At 32.8% G+C, this 25,753-nt stretch overlaps 2 protein-coding genes across 4 annotated transcripts in view; one reads left to right on the forward strand and one right to left on the reverse strand.

The window, feature by feature from the left end:
- LOC145322039 (uncharacterized) overlaps positions 1 to 25,753 on the reverse strand; it is a 55,944-nt gene that overhangs the window by 20,644 nt on the left and 9,547 nt on the right. For 2 of the 3 annotated variants that reach the window (XM_080163793.1, XM_080163792.1), the window contains exons 10-28: positions 24,445 to 24,495; positions 24,030 to 24,068; positions 23,480 to 23,579; positions 21,465 to 21,523; positions 21,139 to 21,194; positions 20,870 to 20,932; positions 19,227 to 19,297; positions 18,751 to 18,847; positions 17,082 to 17,138; positions 13,398 to 13,442; positions 12,762 to 12,805; positions 12,247 to 12,314; positions 11,767 to 11,844; positions 11,426 to 11,499; positions 6,844 to 6,928; positions 6,348 to 6,424; positions 2,652 to 2,722; positions 1,795 to 1,845; positions 845 to 874 (exon numbers count right to left, since the gene is read on the reverse strand). In XM_080163793.1, the coding sequence (XP_080019919.1) occupies positions 845 to 874; positions 1,795 to 1,845; positions 2,652 to 2,722; positions 6,348 to 6,424; positions 6,844 to 6,928; positions 11,426 to 11,499; positions 11,767 to 11,844; positions 12,247 to 12,314; positions 12,762 to 12,805; positions 13,398 to 13,442; positions 17,082 to 17,138; positions 18,751 to 18,847; positions 19,227 to 19,297; positions 20,870 to 20,932; positions 21,139 to 21,194; positions 21,465 to 21,523; positions 23,480 to 23,579; positions 24,030 to 24,068; positions 24,445 to 24,495 (1,216 nt within the window). Of the gene's footprint in view, positions 1 to 844; positions 875 to 1,794; positions 1,846 to 2,651; positions 2,723 to 6,347; positions 6,425 to 6,843; positions 6,929 to 11,425; positions 11,500 to 11,766; positions 11,845 to 12,246; positions 12,315 to 12,761; positions 12,806 to 13,397; positions 13,443 to 17,081; positions 17,139 to 18,750; positions 18,848 to 19,226; positions 19,298 to 20,869; positions 20,933 to 21,138; positions 21,195 to 21,464; positions 21,524 to 23,388; positions 23,580 to 24,029; positions 24,069 to 24,444; positions 24,496 to 25,753 lie in introns of those variants that run through there. The other variant, XM_080163794.1, reaches the window with a different exon arrangement.
- Positions 7,716 to 9,778, forward strand: LOC145322038 (uncharacterized). Its single transcript, XM_080163791.1, has one exon. The coding sequence runs from the start codon at positions 7,825 to 7,827 to the stop codon at positions 9,613 to 9,615; it is 1,791 nt and encodes a 596-aa protein (XP_080019917.1). The 5' UTR covers positions 7,716 to 7,824; the 3' UTR covers positions 9,616 to 9,778.

Raw genomic sequence — 25,753 nt, forward strand, 5'->3', positions numbered from 1 at the left:
CCACAAGCCCCAACAAGGAAAGTCCCAAAATGAAATGTGTAGTAGTTACTTAGTTCAGTTATTTTAAAAAAGTTTTCTTTGAAAAAAATCAGGTTGATATCTTCAAAAATAAGCTCAGAACTCCTTTTCTTAGTTTTGGGGGGTATCTTGCTCCACAAGCCCCTAGAAGGAAAGTCCCAAAATGAAATGTGTAATGGTTACTAAGTTCAGTTATTTTTAAAAACTTTACATTTTAAAAATTAGGTTGATATCTCTAAAAATAAGCTCAGAACTCATATTTTTAGTGTTTTGGGGGGTCTTTTGCTCCACTGGCCCCTTGAATGAAAGTACAAAAATTCAATTTTCAAAGTTTTCCGTGTACATCCAGTCATATAAGAGATTTTACAAAAAGAATTAGGTTGATAACTTTAAAAACAAGCCCACACGTCCCTCCCAAACTTTGATACTGAATTTCATTTCCTATAAGTGTACAAACTTCCCCCCCCCTTAAAAACTCTTTCACTCACCAACCTTATGTTAAATGACATTATTTCTGTTTGTGTCTTTGCTGATCTGATCCTCCTTTGGATCTTCTTATGGTCCCTTTATGGGAAGCTTTTAAAAACTAATTTGATGGGATAGTACTTCTACCATCCCGAAAGAAATCAAGATAACAAAAAATTTACTTCACCCAACACACAAAAAACTGCAAGTCAAATCGATAAATAAATAAAAGTCGTAAGGATTATTTATGTAACTCGTCTATTGTCTTATATTGCTTTACCAAGCTATCACTAGGTAAAGCTGTTAGTTCAAAATAAAAAAGCTAAGTGATTAACAATAGCTACGCTACTCAACAATTTACCTTGAGTATTGTTCTGTTTCAACTAGGCACCTGAAAAAATTTCAATTTATCAAAATTAAGATATTAGAATCTTTATCCTAATCCTATAATATAAATTAGAAATTTTTTTTGTATGAAGCTTAAGATCATAGAAATGACTGGTCCGAATTGGTTTTACTTTTCAAAGAAGCTTCATAAGGAGGGGGGTTTAATGCAACCATCTCCTAATCAATGAGCAAATGGCACTTAGAATTCGAATTTTGATCTGGAATTTTGCATGAGTAATCCTTAGTAGGTCTATTTTCCCTAAATTGAACAAAAAGTTGGAAAAGTAACAGCTAACGGCTGGCGGCTCAGCAGTTTAGCCATTTTAAAAAATATTTTCAAGGGAAATCATCACGAAACCTATCTCCACATAATACTCTATGCTGCTCCAAAACGTTTTCAAACGGTTCTAGCCGCTAGTTGCTGGTACTAGAAATCTAAAAAAAAAATTTTGTATCATTTCACATGATTTAAAGCAAAAATATGTTTCAAAAAGTTGATTCCTACATAATTTATGGCAGATTTGCCCTAAAAATAGCCAAAAAACGGCTAAACGGCTGAGCCGTTAGTTGTTACTTTTTCAAATTTTTGTTCGATTTAGGGAATAGAGACCTACCAAGGATTACTCATGCAAAATTTCAGTTTGAAATTCAAATTGTAAGTGCCATTTGCTCACTGATTACGAGATGGTTGCATTAAACCCCCCCCCCTTATATTGGGGTGTTTTTATAGGCTTTTTACCTGACCTACCTTGCCATCCCCAGTAACAGGATGTTTGTCTGTAGCAACATTTTAAAAATCAGCCAAATCATGAGGTTATACAGACAAAATATCGATTCTTTAAAGCAATTTCTAGCTGAATTAAAATGCTGACAAATAAAGCCCATGATTTAAATAAGGTAAAAAGTAGATTAAAATTAATTTACCTTCCAGGATAAAGAGTTTCAACACGATACCCTGATTCACATGCTGTTAATCTAAACTCAAGAAAAAGACAATAAACGGTATGATTAATAATAATCACCAATAATTAGAGTCACTATATCGCAAGATTATACTACTTTCATTGCGTGATTATTTTGCAAAATCTCATTACATACATATATACAAACAAAGATAAATATTTAATTATTTACATAGTAATTGATATGAATATTTGATGCTTTCCCTGAAAGTACTTATCGTTTTACCATCACTACTACACACAGGATCATAATTACAGACATAGTGAGAGAGAGAGTAAGACTTATAGAACACACTTTGCAAGTGTTGTAATAAGGATTACCTAAGCATACACTCATTTCTATGAGTTTTACCATCACTACAACACACAGGATCATAGTTACAAACATATTGAGATAGAGTGATACTTATAGAACACGTTTTGCAATTGTTGCACTAGGGTTTACCTGAGCATACACTCATTACTATGAGTTTTAGCAACACTACCACACACAGGATCATAGATACATACATAGTTGAAGAGAGTAAGATTTATAGAACAAGCTTTGCAAGTGTTGCACCAAGGTTTACCTGAGCATACACTCATTACTATGAGTTTTACCATCACTACCACACACAGGATCATAGTTACAGACACAGTGAGAGAGAGTAAGACTTATAGAACATGCTTTGCAAGTGTTGAACCAAGGATTACCTGAGCATATATCAATTACTATGAGTTTTACCATCACTACTACACACAGGATTATAGTTACAGAAATAGTGAGAGAGAGAGTAAGACTTATAGAACATTCTTTGCAAGTGTTGCACCAAGGTTTACCTGAGCATACACTCATTACTATGAGTTTTACCATCACTACCACACACAGGGTCATAGATTCGAGCACAAAACTGAAAATTAGCAAAACCTATAGATTGCATATTTATATAACAAAAGATTATTTTTAAAGATTAACCAATAAAGCTTAATACATAGTTTTATTTTTTGTAAAAATTTTTACTGAAGAATTAAACCAACCAATAAAGGTTTCATAAAATTATTACTATTCAAAGGTTTTAGATCTACCAATGAGAGTTTATAAAACATTGATGACAATTTTAATTTACAGTTCAATGTCCCAACCCTCTTTAAATAAAACATATGAAAAATCACGAAACCTTATTATTTTCCTGAAAACAGATTTTTCGTTTAAACTTGAACACGCCAACGATTTTGCACATTAAATTTAAATATCTTTGTGCCAGACTAATTTCCAGAGAGGAATGGGAGATTGGTTATTACACTAGTCTCACAGTTTTATTTAAATGGTTTCTTATTCGTTGGTTCAACAAATTTTGATTTATTTGTACATTAAGTTGAGTTTCTAAAAATTTTAACCACTTTTATAATTTTGTGTATTATCATATTAGGGATGTAATTTTACATCAATTTATCGGTCATTGCCTTATCCCTTTAGATCCCTGCTAATTTATGGCCATTAGTCTTTAGGTAAATCCAGGTTTTGGCGCTGATGAATATTATCTGCACTTAAAATCTCATTAAAAGTGTAAAATTGTCTTTGGCAGCAATAAATAAATCTGCCTAGAAACAAATTATTTTGTAATTCCATTTAATTGGTAATTATAATTTCAAGCAAAAACAGTAGGTAATACTAATAAAGATTTAAGGAAATAATGGAATAGTTTCAGGGTGGCCACAGACTTTTTTTTCAAAATAGCATAAAATAGTATGCAAAAAAAAGTAAATAGTATGCAATAGTAATGTAAAATTTTTAAAAATAGTATGCAATTTTTTTAAAAATAGTATGAAATAGTATGCATTTTAAACAAAATAGTATGAAATAGCAAGCATTTAAAACACTATAGGGCCTTAAAATGTTGGTTAGCTATCAGTAATTTGAAATGTCCGTCTGTCCGTATGTCTTAGTTTGGGGGAAACGTGATTTTCTCGGCTCCTATAAAAGATAAAAGGCTGAAATTTTTAGACAACATTCCCATTATTAAGGAGCACAATTAACTATAAAACATCAATTGTGGTAGGACCGCTTTTTAGCATTTAGGCTATTTTTGTATTTTTTTTTACATTTTTCTCCATATCTTTGGTGTTTATGGTCAGATTTCCAAAAAAAATTCAGTTATAGTATCAAAATTAAATTTCCTGTCGTTTCAAGAAAACAACTATGACGGTCAGACTGCCTTTAAGCAGGTTTTAGGCTATTTTTGTATTTTTCACATTTTTCTCCATACCTTTAGTGTTTATGGCCCGATTTCCGAAGTTTTTCAGTTATAAATATCAAAATTAAATTTCCTGTTGTTTCAAGAAAACATCAATAGCGGTCAGACTGCCTTTTTGCAGGTTTTTGGCTATTTTTATATTTTTCACATTTTTCCTCCTATCTTTGGTGTTTACCTATGGTCCGTTTTTAAAAATTTTTGTAGTTAAATATATCAAAATTAAATTTCCCGTTGGTTTAAGCATCCAGTGTGTAATTTACTTTGACCGTCAGTCTGTTAGTCATAGTACTGAAATATAAATATTAAGAAATTAAAAACAAATGTTGAAAAGGTTTCGTGATTTTTTCCTAATATACATCATACATGCTTTAAACAACTAATATCTAAATTCTTATTTATTTGTTTGTGCTTCGCTACTTATGGATGTTGTCATCCTTGTTGTTCATATATAGGACAATCCGGTCCAAAAGTATGTAGCGCAGCGTTAACACTAAATACTGAAATAAAACTGATATACTAGATATGGCATATTTATTTAAAGTAGATCGACACATTCCAATAGTATACAATTGATTCTAAATTCTTAAAACCAGCCTATCTATGATTAGAAAGTACGTAGCATTTTTAACATTTTTCATATAGACAGTAGCTGCGCTATTTTAAGTTGTGTATGTTCAATTTATACTTTTTACGTCAATATATTGTCGCGACAGGTTATGTTCAGTGTCAGTATATTGTTTACCTTTACTACAGCTGGGAGTTTTTTTAAGTGCTGCTTTTCTATAAATAGGTTCTCATGTATGTCCGTCCGTACGTAACGGATAGCTCTTGACGATAATTTAGGTATGTTAAAGTTGTCCTATTGTTTTCAAACTGCATTATATGATGTCCGAAACCGTTAGATACTTTATAATTATTGTCAGTATGATTTAATTATGATTCAAAGGAAGATTAGCCACAATTTTATGAACGATTATTTTTAGTTTAATTTTTATCCTATAATATAAGTAGTAGGTAAGTTTGTTTTTCTAAAGCCAAAAGTATGTTGGTCCTAATCGGTTATACTTTTCAGCTAAGCTCATAAAAAACTTGGTTGGTTTTAAGCTATTTTCCTGAGGCGAGGGGCGAAGCAACAAGTGTTATGTAATTGATAAATCAACCCTATCATCTAATTGCAAAAGGGGGGGGGGGGGGAATGTGGTGACTCGTCACACGTGACACGACATACCAGCAATTTTATTTTGGGTGCTACTCCCTTAGTTTTAGAGATAATTGGGTGAAATCTTTTTGGTTGTGCCACTAATTAGTATTACCCCAAGTTTTGGTATCTTTAAAAAAAATCTTTACATTGAATGTAGAAATACCAATAACTTTCAATAAAGGTACAACAATCTGAACTGAAAAGACTACTTTCTTCTGGAAACATTTCTAAAAAAAAATGAAAACAAAGTAGCGATTTTGCCGTATTTTCACATTAGCATTTGATAGGTTATTTTAGGTTAGGTAAGTGTTAATGATTGCCCCGCAGGGTTATAGCCCCCCGCAGGGACTAGAAATAGGAGAAAAGATACTGTGAAAATGCGATGAAACCTGCTACTTGGCTTTCTTTTCATGATCAAAAAAATCAGTTTGTTTTAGTTACCTAAAAATTTAAGATTTATCTGAAATCCAAAGAAATAGTGGAAATAGTATGCAATTTTGGACAATAGTGGAAATAGCATATTTTTTTGGAATAGTTTGCATAGTATGCAAAAATAGTGGAAATAGTAGAAATAGTATGTTTGTGGCCAGCCTGTAGTTATTTAACGTATCGTATTATAGACAGCTTTCCGCGGATATTCAAATGAAAAATTATAAGATCAGTTTTGTTAGCCCCGAAGGGCCAAAGGCAGGCAATGGCTAACAAAACTGGTATTAATCTTATGATTTTTATTTCGATATTTGTAGAAAATTGCCTGTAAAACGATACCATACATGATTTTTCCAGTGTTCCAGTAAATATTATTCAGTTTCGAACCCCATACTGTATTTTATATTCTAAGATTAGTTGTTTCATAGTTATTTCTCGCATCGTATTATAAACGGCTTTCCGCGGATATAAAATGTACAATTATAAACCAGTATTTTTAGCCCCGAAACTGGGTTTAATCTTTTGATTGTACATTTTTATATTCGTAGAAAGCTGGATATAATACGATGCTATACATAGTTTTTTCGTATGGATGAGAACTTGTTCCTATTCAGACATAAAACCTTACTACTTCAATACTAAAAAAGTTACCATGGGACAATCAATTGGTGGCTTCTTCTTCTCTTTATCATCATATTTGGAACAATCTACATATTTATTTACTCGACCTAAATAATATGTATAATAAAGAAAGGGTAGTGTATCCTAGTAAATAAACATTAAGGGTTTTTTTTTTGTCTGAAGCTTAAGATATCAATAGCTACTAAACCTATTGGGTTCTCTATTTTAGGTAAGCTTCACATAGGTCCCGTGATGGTTTTAGGCTGTTTAATTTTCAGATTAAAGGCTTGGGATGTTTTTTGTTTTATACAGTAAAACCATAACATAATCATGTTTTACATTTGTTGTGGCTAAGCTCAAGCTTCTTTTTGGTTCCCAGCTCTACGGAGCTACTCTGTCCCCAATATAACCTAACCTGAACTGAACTACCCCAACCCCCATAAATTTAATTTATTCCAAGGGAAGGAGATTTAGGTGCTTGACTATTTACTTTGAGGGAAACCGCCAGATAAACTGAATATTTTACCTGGATAATCTGTGATAATATAGTCAATTCTGGCACATACCAGTTCACTACAGGTTTCCATGTTGTTCACAGTCCAAGCGGCAACCTAAAAGAAGTTGCAAGTAAAATTAATCAACAAAAATAATTTGTCAATTACATCAATACTTAGGTACATTACATTGATACAATAAATTTCCCTTCTAAGAATTTTTAAATAATATAATACTAATAATACTATTTTCCCAGTATGGCTTTATTCATTTCGGCTGGAATAAAAACCGGTTCCGAGCCATTTTAAAAATCACACACGAAAAATTCAAATAAAAATGATTGCAATGACAAAATCACTGTTTTGTTCGCCTCAGGCAAACAATATCAATGTAAAACTTTTTCTAATTTTTTTTATTCGCAGACAATAAAAAAAAACTCATCAATTAATATTAATTTTATCCATAAATAGCTCCGCATCAGAAATGTTAAATAACACAACGTCGTCACAAAGCACATTTTGTAGGAAACAATTCCATAAACTAAAATCATTTATTAAATTACATAGCATACAGTTCCTATCTGTATATTGTGATGACAAAATTAACGTATTGCGTACGGAAGCAATGTTTATAGAGTGGCTGCACTACTAAAACATAAATAAACTGATTAATTAGTATCAGTAAAATTTAAAAACGTCATTACATTTATCAAGAATAATAAAGTTCAGTTACACATTTCTTCTAAAACAAATCCTCTTTTTGAGATAAGAACATTTATTCCAATTATCTAATAAAATTTCTATAAATTTACTATTAAGAATGACGTAGAGAAGAAATTTCAAAAGTTGTAAAACACAATTTAGAACATGAATATTCTCTGAAAATTAGTGATACATGGATAATTTTCAGAATTAAATAAGATAAAGCTACCCTATAAATATTAGGAAATGGATTTAATTTTCATTAACTATTGAAATCCAAACCAAAGAAGACATCAAATTATCCATTCACAATGAAAGTCTTTCCACTTCTGATCCTATCAACTTTGGCAACCGCCAGACCTATGCTTGATGCAGACAATACAGTTGACTGTTCTAATAAACCTGATGGAACCTTCCTGCCAGATCCTTCAGACTGTTCCAGATTCTTTGTCTGTGACGCTGGAAGACCCTGGATGATGCAATGTCCTACTCCACTGTATTTTGATCCTCAGATTAATGTTTGTAATTGGCCGGAATTAGTCAATTGTCATGTTAATAATTCAACATCAACCACTTCTACTACTACTACTGAATATGTTGACACCTCTACAACTGAGAATGTTGGCACTACAACAACTGAGAATATTGACACTACCACAACTGAGAATGTTGACACCACTACTACTGAGAATGTTGACACTACCACAACTGAGAATGTTGACACTACAACAACTGAGAATGTTGACACCACAACAACTGAGAATGTTGACACCACCACAACTGAGGATGTTGACACCACCACAACTGAGAATGTTGACAACACTACAACTGAGAATGTTGACACTACCACAACTGAGAATGTTGACACTACCACAACTGAGAATGTTGACACCACCACAACCGAGAATGTTGACAACACTACAACTGAGAATGTTGACACCACTACAACTGAGAATGTTGACACTACCTCAACTGAGAATGTTGACACCACCACAACTGAGAATGTTGACTCCACTACAATTGAGAATGTTGACACCACCACAGCTGAGAATGTTGACACCACAACAACTGAAAATGTTGACACCACCACAACTGAGGATGTTGACACTACCACAGCTGAGAATGCTGACACCACTACAACTGAGAATGTTGACACCACCACAACTGAAAATATTGACACTACCACAGCTGAGAATGTTGACACCACCACAACTGAGAATGTTGACACTACCACAAATGAAATTGTTGACACCACAACTGAGAATGTTGACACTACCACAACTGATAATGTTGACACTACTACAACTGAGAATGTTGACACCACTACAACTGAGAATGTTGACATCAACACAACTGAGAATGTTGACACCACCACAACTGAGAATGTTGACAACATTAAAACTGAGAATGTTGACACCACCACAACAGAGAATGTTGACCCCACCTCATCTGAGAATGTTGACACCACCACAACTGAGAATGTTGACACCACTACAACTGAGAATGTTGACACCACCACAACTGAGAATGTTGACTTCATTACAACTGAGAGTGTTGACACAACCACAACTGAGAACGTTGACACCATCACAACTGAGAATGTTGACATCACTACAACTGAAAATGTTGACATCACCACAACTGAGATTGTTGACATCATTACAACTGACAATGTTGACACCACAACTGAAATTGTTGACACTACCACAACTGAGAAGGTTGACACTACCACAAATGAGAATGTTGACACTACCACAACTGAGAATGTTGACACCACTACAACTGAGAATGTTGACACCACTACAACTGAGAATGTTGACACCACTACAACTGAGAATATTAACACAACAACTGAGAATGTTGAAAACACAACAACAACTGAGAAAGTTGACTCGACAACTAAAAAATCTACCATTGCACCAAATTTGGTAGACTGTTCTGATAAACCTGATGGAATAATGTTTCCAGATCCCCTAGATTGCTCCAGTTTTTATACCTGTGATGCAGGAATTGCCTGGAAACAAAACTGTGCACCTCCACTTAACTTTGATTCTAACCTGAACATTTGCAACTGGCCAGATTTGGTACAATGTAAAAATTAAATATTGTAAAAAAAATAGTTAATGATGTCATATCTACTTATTTTAATATAAAATAACATGTTGAAAGATTTTAATATTCAATAAAAATATTAATTCAGATAGATACAGCATGAATTGTAATCAAATGACAATAGAATAAGATTAATAAACACTTCAATACCTACCTACTCATTTTTTTATTTATAAAAATAAGATTTCAGTATAAAAATCAACAAATATGAGATTGGCAAATACTAAAGCATTCCGTTGGCGAAGATCTATCTATCTTTCTCTTTTGAGTAAAATATATATCACCTGTTTAAAAGACTATACCTAAACATTAAGCAAGTATAACATTGGATGTACTTTTTTTGTGCAGTAAAAGGAAAATCGAAACTAATCTATAACATTGATATTGAAGATATTCGCTGGATAAAACCGGTTCTCAGCCATACTGAAAAATCATGTGTAAAAACATATTACAAACAATTTTCCATGAAAATAAAATGCCATAATATATTTTAGTCTGTCATCAATTTAGATCTAACTACTTCTCTTGAATTAATTCAGGCAACATATGGTCTATCTTCTATCGTTTCTATAAATTCTTTATTGTGCTAAGAGCTAGGGAAGTAGGACACATTGGATGATAAATTACACTGGTACCCAAAGTTTTCTGAACCAGGGGCGTCCAAGCTTTTTTTTGGGGGGGGGGTAAAAAATTTTAGGGGGGGGGGTAATTCGTGTTTGGGGGGGGTAAAATGGCGCGCGAAGCGCGCCGAAATTTTTTTTTACCCCCCCCAAAATTTTTACCCCGGGGGTAAAATTTGATTGGGGGGGGGTAATTAATTCCCCTAAAGTCTGTTGGGGGGGGTAAATACTCCCCCCAAATCTGTTGGGGGGGGTAATTACCCCCCCCAAACTAATTTACCCCGGGGGTAAAATTTTTGGGGGGGGTAATTTAATTATGTAAAAAAAGCACCTACCTAATCTATTAAGTTAATAAGTACTATCCTATAACATAAAGTAGTAAGTAAGGTTTATTTGACTATAGCTTCAGATTTCATTACTTTTAATACTGAGTTCTCCTTTTTAGGAAAGCTTCACATAGATCCCATGATGGTTCCACACTATTATAGGTCAATCCTTTGAGTGGTTTTAGGCTATTTTTCTCCTCCCTTTTTACCCTTTAGAAAACACGAGTTCTTAGATGCTAAGGGCGCCACTACTATTCAAATATATAGTAGTATCTCATTCTTTAGAACATAAAAATACAATAATTAACTCACTAACCAATGAACCAATATGATTATACTTTAAAGTGAAGCGTCTTATAGGTCCTGGTAAGTTTTATAACTAGTTTTGAGACACCCTGACATCCTCCCAAAAGAAATCGCCTATAGAAATTCTTTTTCATTATTTAATGAAATATTTAATTTAGTTAGGTATCTATTTTATGGAATCTCAGTGCTTTACAATTACATCATAGATCCCCGGAATGGTATTTACTCCCCCCCCCAAAAAAAAATTTTCAGTAAAATTTTTTTTTTAAGAACATTCAATTTGGGGGGGGTAAATACCCCCCCCAAAAAAAATTTTTTAAAGAACATTTATTTTGGGGGGGGTAATTACCCCCCCCAAAATGGTTTGGGTGGGGTAAATACCCCCCCCAAAATCGTTGGGGGTGCCTACGGCACCCCCAAGGTAGGGGTAATTTTTTTTTGGGGGGGGTATTGTTCACAAAATTTTGGGGGTGCCAAATGGCCCATTACCCCCCCCCTTGGACGCCTATGTTCTGAACCCTTGTGGTGAAGTTATTATAATTTGATACCTGGGTATAATGTGGCTGACATGAATCTCTGGTTACACTATCCCTGCTTGATATAACTTTCTTGACATTCTCAACTAGAATATTTAAAAAAATAGTTTGTCAAATAAGGAGAACATATTTTTTTGTTGGAATCACGAAACCTCTATAAAAAACATGTTTTTTTTAAAACAAATTAACTGGTTGAAATCTATGCAGAAATTTCAAAATATTATTATAGACTTTAATAACACAGCATCAATTTAACAATTATAGAATTTATCTGCTAAAATTGTTTTATCCACATCATGAAGTCCAACTTTGAATGAGACTATTCAATAAATAAAATAAAATTTTTATATTACCTAGATCATCCATTGTCTTCACTTCAAAATTAATTCCATTTAGATTCAAATGGTTTGGATCAACCAGTGACTTGATTTCTAAATAAATTTCTAGGGAGGTTTGTCAAGTTAAATAGCCAAAAACCACCTTAAGACATTATAAAGCTTCCCTGAAAAGTACAACCTTTCATAACAGCAATTTCCAAGAACTTTAGAACACCTTTACTACAGCTACTGGAAGCGTTACATAATGTGCTAGGGCTTAAGACCAATTACATAAACCAGCAAAAGTCGGGCATTCATTACATGACCGACCATGCCCCAGGTTTGCTGGCATCCTGTGCCCGCCAGGATTGTGATTAAAAAATCAATTTCCTTATGTCAATTTGTTACACCCTTTTATCTTTTACGAAGAGAAAATGTGATAATAAATACTGGAGGGGGTGGAGGGAGGGAGTATTTATCACAACCCTATCCCCGTAGATCATGACATAAACCTACCTTCTGTGAGAAAACTTGGTTTAGAAGTAACTTTTTCCACCAGCAATGCGTATATAACCTCATCCTCTCTGCAACAAAACGAGAATCAAAGCATCCAAAATAAAAAATAACAGATTCACATCAATATTATTAGATTTCAAAATTATCTCTTTTCCAAACTATCATACTAATATTTATACCAAACTGTTTTGTTCGTAATGGATATAGAATATACAATATATGACATGAATATTTTGACATGTGGAAAATTTTCTTCAATTTAGGTATCTAACATGGAACTCATTTATTGGTCAGTACGTTTTTTTCAGGAGGAGATGATGGAATGGGGTAAAAGGGGTGGGTGAGTCTATCATTGTTTTAGCCCCCTGCGAGTTTTACTTCATTAGAGAACATGAAATAAAAAAAGGTTGGACGCCCTTTTTATCCATTTTTGTTGTCGTTTAATTCAGCTGCGCTGCTAATATTTACTGTATTGTCCTTGCTTAATATATCTGAGTAAATTTTGGTTCATCTACCTGTTTAAGATAAAAACATTGTCTTGTGGGTCTGCAGTTTGTACCTACAAATAAGGTAAAAAAATTGAATATTTCAATTTATTTTATTTAAATATATCGGTACTTTCCTTACAAGTACCAAGTCGAGCACTGACCCCCCCCCCCTCCCCCATCCTTATTTTTAGAATAAATGAAACTCAGGTGAGAGGATAGTTCTTTTTTCTTTGTTTATGGTCAGGTTAGCTTAGGTTATATTGGGTACTTGGTAGCCCTGCAGGGTTAGGCCCATCCCTTTAAAAAAAATAGGGGGAGGGAGGGGTTAATCACCAAATAATCTATGAATACTGTCAAATTGAAATCTCTAACAAAATTGTGTTCTTTAATAAACAAATATATTCCTATAAATATAGAATGATATTTCCAGTATGGTTTCAAAACCTATTTTTTCTCATAGATTAGAACCGGTTCTTAGCCATAGTGAAATATCCTGTATAGTATTAGAACATTTTTTACGAATATTAAAATAAAAATAAAAAAATTTATAGCCCAGGCCTTTGGCCCCTTGGGGGTAACAAAAATGGTTTTAATCTTAGAATTTTTCATTTTAATATCGTGAAAAGGTGTCTATAATACAATGCGATAAATAACTATTCCTACCTCTTCAAGAATGTAAACAAGGGCATTCCACTGTTTTGCTGATAGCTAACATTTTGGTAACATATTATAAACTTAAAGTTGCGCACTTAGCATCCAAGGGTTCTGTTATAACCGAAATAGCCTAAAACCATCCTAGGTTCTATATGATATATATAAGGCTTACATTGAAAGGTGAGCTTAATCAGTTCAGTAGTTATTCAAATCTTGATCTTCAGACAAAAAACCTAACTACTTTATAATAATAGAATAAAAATTCCAAAGATATTAGTTTAAATCAATTTATATAAATTGTTGGGGTTTCATTTTCTTACAAATCTCTAATCACAATAAGAAATAGATGACCATTTAAACAAATTCTTATTGCCATCTTTAACGTTGACACTGTCATTTTAAAGTTTATTTACTGAACAAATAATAAAAATTAAAATAACAGGAATAGAAGAAAAAATCTACCAAACTTAAAAAATAATTATCCATTTAAAGGCTAAATAGTCTAATAACACTTTGGCAGGTTGCAGATATCTCTACAATAAAATATCCTGGGAGCTAAGCCATGCTTAAACAAAGAATCTGCTAAGATTTGACTTGGTTTGACTGCAGTGTAATATCTTTCCTAAACTTAATATTATGTTTCACATCACTTCTGACTTTAATAAAGATATAACATTGTTTGTTGAATTAATTGTGCATTTTTAGGAATATATTCAAAACAAGCAGCGTTGTGGAGCCGGAGCCGGGTTAAAAAAAATAATGAGATTTTTTATTAATTATTTTTTATCTGTTGCATCGTGTGCAAATGCTCCTTTTAAGTTTTTCAAGTCCATTTATATCAAAAATTTAACTTTTAAAACATTCAAAAGTAAAAAATAGACTTGGCAAAAAAATATGAAGAGTTTTTCTTGATTTTAGGTCGGATCCGTAGCCACACCAAAATCAAACGGCTCCGCAACGCTAAAAACAAGGATGACAAAATCCATAACAAAACAATGCAGAAAAACATGTTTGATGGTCATACAAAGTGAATTATCAATCAGTGTGTTCAGATAAGTAGTTATAAAGGACTAGAAGGACATTTTATAGGAGTTAGGAAATAGCATGAAGATTTATGTTGAGTTATGCATGCAACCTATAGCCTAAAGTGACTTTAGTTGCCCTTAGGGGACACCAAAGCTTATGGTAAAGATTTCTTGGATAATATCTTGATATACTACAGGAGTGGTGTTTTGTGTATGTGTGTGTTAATACTGGTCTTATATCTTGATATACTACAGGAGTGGTGTGTTGTGTAAGTGTGTGTAAATACTGGTCTAATATCTTAATATAAAACTGGAGTGGTGTGTTGGTGTAAATATGTGTGTGTAAATACTGGTCTAATATCTTGATATACTAAAGGAGTGGTGTGTTGGTGTATATATGTGTGTAAATACTGGTCTAATATCTTGGTATACTACAGGAGTGATGTCTTGGTGTATATATGTGTGTAAATACTGGTCTATTATCTTGGTATACTAAAGGAGTGGTGTTTTGGTGTATATATGTGTGTAAATACTGGTCTATTATCTTGGTATACTAAAGGAGTGGTGTGTTGGTGTATATATGTGTGTAAATACTGGTCTAATATCTTGGTATACTACAGGAGTGATGTGTTGGTGTATATATGTGTGTAAATACTGGTCTATTATCTTGGTATACTAAAGGAGTGGTGTTTTGGTGTATATATGTGTGTAAATACTGGTCTAATATATTGGTATACTACAGGAGTGATGTGTTGGTGTATATATGTGTGTAAATACTGGTCTATTATCTTGGTATACTACAGGAGTGGTGTGTTGGTGTATATGTGTGTGTAAATACTGGTCTATTATCTTGGTATACTACAGGAGTGGTGTGTTGGTGTATATATGTGTGTAAATACTGGTCTATTATCTTGGTATACTACAGGAGTGGTGTGTTGGTGTATATGTGTGTGTAAATACTGGTCTAATGTGTTGGTGCAGTTATATTCAACACCACAATTTGAGCAATTTCATCTCAAGTTGAAAAATAATTCCTTCTCTCATCTCTTCACTCTTACACATACTGTACAATCTACACTACTTGTGTCAAGTTTTACTGGTTGCAAAAGAATTATTTGATTGAAGATATTTTTAGTTAGAAATGATTTTTATGTACAGAGAGAGAATTGAGCGAAAAAAGATCCTAATAAACAATAACAATGTTATAACAATGTTTTAACTCAATAAATATTATCTGGAGCGGATGGTTCAATGTAAGTTCATTGAAAAAAAAAAAAAAAAAAAAAAAATCTAACTGATCTAAATTATTGGATAGGGTGATTTTAATCATATTTATTGCTCAAGATTAAATGACTAAAAAATAGTAAAATTAATGTACTTCGATTTATTGATAATATCTGACAAAAATGTACCTTTATTATCTCTTTAGTTTTAGCTGGATAAATTTTCTGATTTAACGGTTTTTTTTCAATTAAGATATTTACTATGTTAAATACCCGCGACCGTGGCTCAACACGTAGCGCATCCGCCCGTCGTCGGGAAGGTGATAGGTTCGAATCTCGGGCCGACACCGCGTCATAACTAAAGACGTTAAAAATGGTTCCTACTGCTGTTATGTCAGATGCGCGACATAAATAGTTAGAGTAGGGGGAATGCCTTGGCCCAAAACAGGCGCAACTCGTTACCATGCACAGTTGGGACTTCTCAGACAAAGGTCGTGCATCACAAAGAGTTGGTTGTCTGTTGGATGTTACTTAGCCTGATATCCTTGGGTGTTTGGACAGAGAAGGGTGCGTGACAGTCATCCTTAGTTCTCCTGGATTGCTGGACCAGGACCTAGACAGTACACCAAGTCGAAAAGGTCCTGGACTGTAATCCCGCCCGTACGAGGTAATCTAGGTACTATGTTAAATATTAAGCTGTGCTAGTATTAACATAATTTTACTTTTATTCAAATATTTAGTTTGTTGCTAATAAAATAATTGATTTATTTATGTATTTTTAAAGATAGTCTAAATGTGCACAAAAGAAACACAAAAAAGAATCAATTTATCAAAAGCTATATTATGAACATCATCAGAATGAAAGAATATTTCATACAAACTATACAACATTTGTACTGCTTTTCTTGCTTTTATTGATACATTTGCTTATCTTTTATGTACGAGGGATCTTAAGGGATAAGACAATGAAAAATAAAAATTACTAAATCTCAAGATTAAAATAATTGATGGTATAATTTGAAAACCAAAGTTTTGCACTAGCCAATTAAGATTTAGATAAAGTACCCAAACAGCAAACTATTCTGTTATACCACTAAATAATATGAATATTATGTTAAGAAAGAACAAGGACAAAATAATGTTAAATTTGCAACAAGGCTTTTTTTAATTATCATGGACAGGAGACATTGAATCTGAAAAATATTTTGAAGAGAAAATTAATTTAAAACCCACTTCCTTCCTTTCCCCTCTTTTTATCCACGTCCCTTTAGCTAAAGAACAAGTTTTACGCCAACATTACGCCACTAAAATATCCAAATTTTCCAGAGCTTGATCTTTAAATCATTTTAGTGGTGATTTAAAGATCAAGCTCAGGAATTTCAAATGGAATTGATTTGCTGAATAACGACACATGGTAATTATCAAAGTAATATGTTACCAAAGACCTGATCAATGGAAATATCAACTCCTCCAACAAGTGTTATTGGGTGATGGAAACTAATCTGAAATATGTTAGTTATTTTCTTTTATCAAGGATGACAACATTCATAATAAGTGAAACAATAACACAATTAACCCTTAACGGTCGGGGGGGGGGGGGGGCGTTGAACGCCCCCCCATCCGGTATTTTCTATCTCATTTTCTGTGTGTGAAAGATAAAGAGCCCAAACTGCTTGACTTTTTAAGTATGGGTATGACACATAACTGAGAGTTGGAATTTTTTGAATATCTCCACCCTGGCGGGCACAGGATGCCAGCAAACCTGGCAGGGTCATCCAGGTAAAGAGCAAAAATATTTTTTTGACTAAAACAAAGCATTTTATCATACCAAAATACTAAAAAATCCTCTAGTAGTACATCCTTATATGAAATACAGGTGTTCAAGTCACTTTCAGGTTCCAGGTATGATCCTGCAGGTCCTGATCCTCCAGGTCTCCAGAAATCTTTAAAAGGCTCCTGTGGCCGCAACTTTTGACTTAGAGACTTCAAATTTTAAACTTAAGCGCTTTTCTTACATGTCTACATAACTTATTAAAATTTCATGAAGATCCGCCGCCGTTTTCCCGCCGACCGCCGACTGCGGCGGCTGGCAGCTGCCAAGTACAGCTGCGGCCGCTGAAATTTATATTTTGATAATTCTAATGTAAAATTTACATAAAAATAAACGGGTATAGTCCTTTCCACGACATCCCTCCATAAGGAGCGATTCTTCGTATTTTTCACAGTAGCTTTTCTCCTATTTCTAGCCCCTGCGGGGGGCTCTAACCCTGCGGGGCCAATTACCTAACCCTGTGGGGCAATCACCTAACACAATATAACCTAACCTAACCTAAAATAACCTATAAAAAGCCATTTTAAAAATACGAAGAATCGCTCCTTATGGAGGGATGTCGTGGAAAGGACTATACCCAAATAAACATTTTCTGGGAAAAAATTTTTCTTCTAGCTTCAAAAATAAGAAAATTACAGCCGTTTGAAATTTTTAAATAAAAAAAGACCTAAAAACAAAGGTTGTTAAATAAAAGGGTGAAGGAAGCATAAATTGACTTAGACTTATAAAAGGTCGGAAATTCATTATCAAACAGGGGACTTGCACAAAAAAAATTAGCCCTGAGATAATTAAGGGGGGCGTTGAACGCCCCCCCCCCCCCCGACCGATTAAGGTGCGGCAAGGGGCCCGACTGTAAAGGGTTAAAGATAGACAAACGATTACTTAAACAGAGGTCATATAAAAGAGTGGGAGAAAAAGTAAAAGTGTGAGAACGTGATAAAAAAAGTATTCCTCAACATTTAATGTCTAAATTATAGAAACTCAAAATTTTATAATTTTAATTACCATAAGACATTTTAAAAGGGGACTATGCACGAACTAGAGCAAGTGATGTTAAGCACCTTCCAGCAGTGATGTCAAGCATTTTTAAAAATAAATACCTATATGCTAGATTACTGTTATCTACCTAAGTTAAATGAACAAAAATTCGGTTTGGCCACGGTTTGAAGAAAAGAAGGAAAATAAACCTGCTGGAATGTGCATAACATCACTTGCTCTCGTTCGTGCATAGTACCCCTCCATCCAATAAAAACAAATAAAAATCTATATTTGACTAGGTATACCTTTCCATTTTCTTTAATCTTGAAGAATAATTTATCCTGGATGTTTGCTTCGACAGCTGTCTTCCAAACTGCTTTCAGAGAAGATTGTAATAAATACCTAGATTATTATTAAGTATTTTTATTGTATAAGGAGCAATCCAAGGGAAAGTTACATAAAGCGCAATTACCAAGTTTAAGTCTTGAGAAGAGAACCTTAAAATAGTTTTGTAGAATATGATAATTATGGGCGGTTAGAAATTAAGATATTAGCCAAAATGCTTGGTTCAAAATCATTACGTGCAACAGCCCAAGAATAAAGTGTGGCCAACAAGCGAAATAAATAATAAATAATGTTTGGGGGGCAGATACAAGGTCGTCATTGCTAAAAAGTGTTGCCCCACAAATCACAAATATTTTTTCTCGAATTAATTCAGCTGTTGGATATAGCTTTATTACATAGAATTTTTTTTAAGCATAGCTTTAAAGAATGATCTTACTTAGGCATTCTGAACTCTAGCCAGATGGAGGCAAGAGTTTTTATGTATGGCCCCAATTCTGATATCCATTCCTAAATATAACATTTGTAAAAATATTTTTTTCTTTTATGCTTTTTTAAAATATTTGTGCTGAACATGAATGAATGTATTACATCGTATTATAGGTAGCTTTCAACGGATATTCAAATAAAAAAAAATAAGATTTAGACCAGTATTGTTAGCCTAGGCCTTAAACTGTTTTTAACCTATTTTTAAAACATATATCAAAAATATACTATGACACCAGTAGAATCAAACTGCAGAGCCTAAATTTGAATTAAGTCCCCAATAAACTTTTTTGAGGGGATTTAAAAATTGATTTTTACTGTTGCTGTGGTCCTTTTTGATCAGAGCAAAAGGTCTTTTTTTATTTCGTAGATTTTAGAGTGTTTTGCTTCATAAATATAGTATTCTGATATAGAGTAAAATTAGGCCTTTAAATTTCATCTAAATTAATTCATTAAAAACTAAATTCTTTACAATATATCAATGAATTAACATTATCGTGCTTGTTTTCTATCACTTATTTAAAACACATAAAAATTGGCTGTAAAGGGTTAAATAGTGTAAGATGGGTGAACTGAAATTAGTTTCCGAATGTGAACACATTTTCCTAGGTGTTTCCCAATCCTATCTCAATATTTGCTACTAGCTAAAAAAACCTTCAAACTTCCAAAAAAAAATCAAAATTTGAAAAATTAAAACTTTGAATGTATAATGTATAAATCGTTAATACATTCAAATTTTGATTTTTTTTTGAAGTTTAAAGGTTTTTTAGCTAGTAGCAAATATTGAGATAGGATTGGGAAACACCTCGGAAAATGTGTTCACATTCGGAAACTAATTTCAGTTCATCGTAAGATGACAACAAACGTTTATGCAATACAATAAATTTATTTTTGTCACATATACAAATATGATAAAATATAAGATTAGGTATTCAAACTTATTTTTTAAAATATTTTTAAAAAGTATGTATCTTTTATGTGTATGGTTTTCATTCTCTTCATTTTAATAAAATAAAAATTATCTAACTACATTGGAAATAAGTCACTTTGTGAAAACACTCTTTTTTTGAATTGTAAAGAACTGAAATGAAACAAGACTTCTAATTGGTTCAGACTTCAGAATTATATGTTTTATTTTAATGTTAGATTTTTCAATAAAATTAATTGTTTTAGAAAAAAAAATATTTCCAATAAACATAGTAACGTTTTTTTTATTGTATCAATACATATAAAGTGAATTATATAAATTGGTCTAAAAGCCACAATATAACCCCAAATAAAAAAGACCTTTTGCTCTGGTCAAAATGACGGGAGCAACAGTAAAAATCAATTTTTAATTCCCCCAAAAAAAGTTTATTGGGGACTTAATTCAAATTTGGGCTCTGCAGTCTGATTCTACTGGTGTCATAGTATATTTTTGATACATGATATAAAAATAGGTTAAAAACAGTTTAAGGGGTATTACTTCATGATTTAATACGTGTGAAAATTGCCTGTAATATGATTCTATTCATTATTTCTCGGTATAGCTGACAAGCGCCTCTAATCTGGTGGATACTAATCGGTTTCGAGGCCATTGTGGAAAATACTTTATACCTTAAATGATATGACATGGTCCGCTGGTAATTCAGTTGTCGTATTCAAATAATACCAGGAGGTCTAAAATAAAAATCTTACCTAAGTATTTTAAATCAAAATTTCCAATCAATAATGAACTAAAATAGTTCCAAGGACAAACGCAGGAGTGACAAACGTCAGAATGGACAAACGGAGGAGTGACAAACATAGGATTGGACGAATGCATTTTTAACATGTAAATATTGGTCTTTATATGAAATCTTACATAGGATAAAATTTTTCAATACCTGAATATTTTTCCAGTCTAATGTATGAGCTGGCTTCAAGGTTTCTGGCACCATAGCTACAAAAATTACTTTTTTTACTGAAAATTACATACTTAACAAATATTTTAGATGGTGAATCGACCTTCATCCTTTCCCCGCCAAGTTTTTTTTTTCTAAAGGCCTCTTGGGGCATAGCCGTTAGTTTGAAATAAAAAAAATAACATATATGAATACATAAATTTTTTTGTTAACGACTTCCTTTCTACAAATTAGACCATTAACCTTGTGAAAGAATAAAATGAAAACATAAGAAATATACAAATATTAGAATTTCACAGAAAAGAAACCTGGCTTGCATCCCATAATTCCAGATATACCCAGCTGGCGCAAACGGGAGCTCAACGATCTAAAAATATGTAATACCATCTCAAATTTATCTAAATGGATGTGGACCTATAAGGGGGGGGGGGGGAAGTTCTGACACATTTGCGTAAACGGTGAGTATAGGCTTTATCTTTGGACTGAGAGGATAGGTTATTTGGGATAAAATCATTCTTATATGATGAATTTCCCCTAGATTTAAGATTTTTTGGATAGGCCTCCAGGTTCCGGAGCTCCAGGCCTCCAGGTGGTCTCTGTACAGGTAAAAATAAAAAATAAAATTTTTTTTTTTAAAGTTACAGGTCAACTTATAAAACAAAATATGCATCTTTTTTAATATTATTCAAATATTTGAAGAAAAAATATGCATATTTTGTTTTATAAGTTGATTTTTAACTTTAAAATTTTTTTTTTTTCATTTTTACCTGTACAGAGACCACCTGGAGGCCTGGAGCTCCGGAACCTGGAGGCCTATCCAAAAAATCTTAAATCTGGGGGAAATACATCATATAAGAATGATTTTATCCCAAATAACCTTTTTTGGATAGGCCTCCAGGTTCCGGAGCTCCAGGCCTCCAGGTGGTCTCTGTACAGGTAAAAATGAAAAGAAAAAAAAATTTAAAGTTAAAAATCAACTTATAAAACAAAATATGCATATTTTTTCTTCAAATATTTGAATAATATTAAAAAAGATGCATATTTTGTTTTATAACTTGACCTGTAACTTTAAAAAAAAAAAATTTATTTTTTATTTTTACCTGTACAGAGACCACCTGGAGGCCTGGAGCTCCGGAACCTGGAGGCCTATCCAAAAAATCTTAAATCTGGGGGAAATTCATCATATAAGAATGATTTTATCCCAAATAACCTATCCTCTCAGTCCAAAGATAAAGCCTATACTCACCGTTTACGCAAATGTGTCAGAACTTCCCCCCCCCCCCTTGTTTTAATCGCTATTATAATTTTAATTGTCGATTATATTCATGGGACTGTTTAGATCCCATGCTGCCTATAGCTTGTTAGGGTTAATGAGGTAGATAAAATTTAAGTAGCGCAGACACTACTATATATAAAGTTCAATTTGTCAATAATTTCTTTCACTTGTTTTCTTTCTTTATAATCTTTTTCGTGCATTTTTTTCAAGAAGTCTTCAAAAACTGTTTATTTAATTTCGTTAAACTGACGTAATTGAGTTTCATTCTAATCTACCTAATATAAGAGATGTTTTTTTATTATTTGATTATAGATCAATTCACTATTGATCAAAATAGGATAGCATACATATCGTATCCTTTCTCTATTCGCTTTAGGCCTTCATAAAAAGGAAACCATTGAAAAGCAAAGAATTATGTTAAATAAAATAAATTTAAAAAAAAAACTAACTATAGAGAATCTATAGGTATAGACATACATGTAAAGATAACTTAAGTTTTTATAGCGCTTTCCCTCAAAAAGCCAAACGAGCAAAGAACACCTCGCCCCTTTGACTTATCTTTGAAAAATAAATAAGAAATTAGAAGATTAAGGGGGTGTGGGGTGGTCTTAATTCTTATACCTAACTACTGCACTTGGCCCAAACCCAGCAGGCCTTCCCGTACTCAATATAACCTAACCAAAATTACAAACACACGAAACCCCTCATCCCCTCCCTTTATTTATTGGAAGATACAACGAAGGTAACCGACAACTTTTCTATTATCTTAGAATTACTGGAATTTTAAGTACTTCAAAGAAATATTATAATATTTCTAGAATTCTGACATAGCAGCAGATGAAGCCATTTTTAACATCTTTTGTTATTATGCAATGTTGAGCTAGGTTTAAAACCAATCACTTACCCCGATGATTGGATTCACGCTGTTTTTAGCCACGGTCACTGGTTTAAAATACCTTGGATCGTGGTCTCTCCAGAGGAAAGGAACTCTATCCTTGGATATAGAAATATCTATATGCACTGAGTCCATACCCTCTTCATACTGACCTGGGATCATGGTCTCTCCAGAGGAAGGGAACTCCATCCTTTGATATAGAAATATCTATATGCACAGAGTCCATACCCTCTTCAATTCCAAGACGTGTAGCCTAGAATTTTGCTTCAATTCTTACAAATCAAGCAAATCATTTTTTTTATAATTTAATTTAGATTAATTGTCATCTACCTAGGGCCCTTTTGGTGGTGAGAGAAATCGACCCTTCACTTTCAATTGTAGTTTTAAAAAGTTTAATAAGTCATAAAGTTTGCACCGACTAGCCAAAAATAGTTATAAACCTGAACAGGATTAATGAGAAGCTACTTTGTAAAGAACAATATCGGCTCAGTGGTTAGCGAGATTTTTCGGTACAAACAGTCACACACAGATCCTGTTACTTTATTGTAAGGATTAGGTTATGGATATACCGCTTCTTTCGATTAATTTCAAAAATAAAGGGGGAGGGGGGTCATTGCACTTAGAAAGAAAGCACTAATTATTTTAATCTGAAACCACTTCAAGCCTTCTTTTTTTTCAAAATGATAAAGGATTGATTTAATTCCTGATAAGTATTTTCACAACTGTTCACAACATCACCTCCTAAAAACAAAAACAATCAAACATGAATTCTAGGAACTGCACCCTTAGGGGCTTTGTAATCGTCTAAAGAAAGGGTACAACAAATGCATGGAAAAAGCCCAAAGACTTAAATCTAAAAAATGAAAGAGCTCTAAACCAACCCGGGACCTATTTGAAGTAGTTCTCTAAATCAGACAAAAATAATCCTTATTACTTTATATACCTAATAAAAGACAAAAATATTAAAATAAATATTTAACGGCTATTGATGTTTTACATTTAAAAGCAAATAGACTTCAAAAACATCAAAGCTCAGGTTTCATAGATAACATTTAATCTTTTTAGCTTTCTTTTTTAAAAAAATATTTGAATGACCTATGGAAAGGTTTAACTATACCTGCATGGCCCATCACTAATGGCCGGTCTTCTTCACATAAAGGCTCTTCATCTGATAAAACAATAAATTAGAAAAAAAAATTTGTAAAATAGTTTGGTGTTCGTTTCATAGTATTTGAAAGTCAAAATACAATTTGTTATGTCAGAATATCCATTATATATTAAGTAATGGTTGATACATTTCCCCATTGAAAATAAACATAACCCCTACTAATCATGGTTGAAAAATTTAAACACTATCAGTTTTGAACCATCTTAACAAAATTCTATAAAAGTAACCAAAGTTTTTGAGCCAAAAAATAAGAAAACGTGGTTGCAAAGCTTTGGGTGTCAGTAAATTAAAGTTCAGTGTTCTTTACACTGTATTTTTTAAAGAAAAAGAGGACTATCCACCAACGAGAGCACATGATTCTAAGTACCTTCCAGCATTGATCCTAAGTATTTTCTTTCAGAATATAATAGGTCACCATTAATCATTAATATATTGATGCGAAAATTTATGTTTCACCATATTTTTTTTAGGTATTTTAATTGATTTTGAAAACTTTTATGAAGCTAATTCTTTTAATAAAATGGATATTTGATGATACATATGCGAATACTCGTGTTATTTAGATTGTAAATTAATCCATACTAGCATTAATTTAAACATACATATGAGATATAGTAAATGTGCTTTTACCTTTTTTTTAATTTTTATCATTTGACAACATGGACAATTAAAGACACCCCGAACTCAACAAAACGTTTGATAGAATTTTGACTAAAAAACCTGAACATTTTTTTACTTTTCTTCAACTTGAAGTGGTGAAACATAAATTTTCTCGTCAATATATTAATTATTAATGGTGACCTATTATATTCTGAAAGAAAATACTTAGGATCAATGCTGGAAGGTACTTAGAATCACGTGCTCTTGTTCGTGGATAGTCCTCTTTAGAATCTGAATCGCCAAATGAACAACAGGCAAAATTATATTGGTCATACATATAGCTAAAAGCTAAATCTATTCTCTATCTTACAAATACTAACTTAGACTTGAGATACTAAGATATTAAGCAAAATGGATAAGAATACATTGATTTTGTGACGGGGAATTTAAATCCTTAATAAAGGGTGCAAATACAGTCCTCAAATATAGGTCAGTACGTTCTCCAATATCAGGGGAGGGGATAGGGTAAAGTCCTAAGGGGATGTATCATTATATTAGCAAGAGTATGCAAGAATCTCTCCCTATATCCAGGTATTCTATATTCATTCTCTGCAGTATCTCTAGGTTTTGTCCAAACTAGTAATGAATCCACATTGCA

This window comes from Acartia tonsa, chromosome 6, assembly GCF_053477335.1.
Source record: "Acartia tonsa isolate MP-2025a chromosome 6, ASM5347733v1, whole genome shotgun sequence".
Classification (NCBI taxonomy): Eukaryota; Metazoa; Arthropoda; class Copepoda; order Calanoida; family Acartiidae; genus Acartia; species Acartia tonsa.

Bases quoted from the DNA above. Each gene is read 5' to 3' on its own strand.
- LOC145322038 (XM_080163791.1), top strand. From the start codon at position 7,825: ATGAAAGTCTTTCCACTTCTGATCCTATCAACTTTGGCAACCGCCAGA.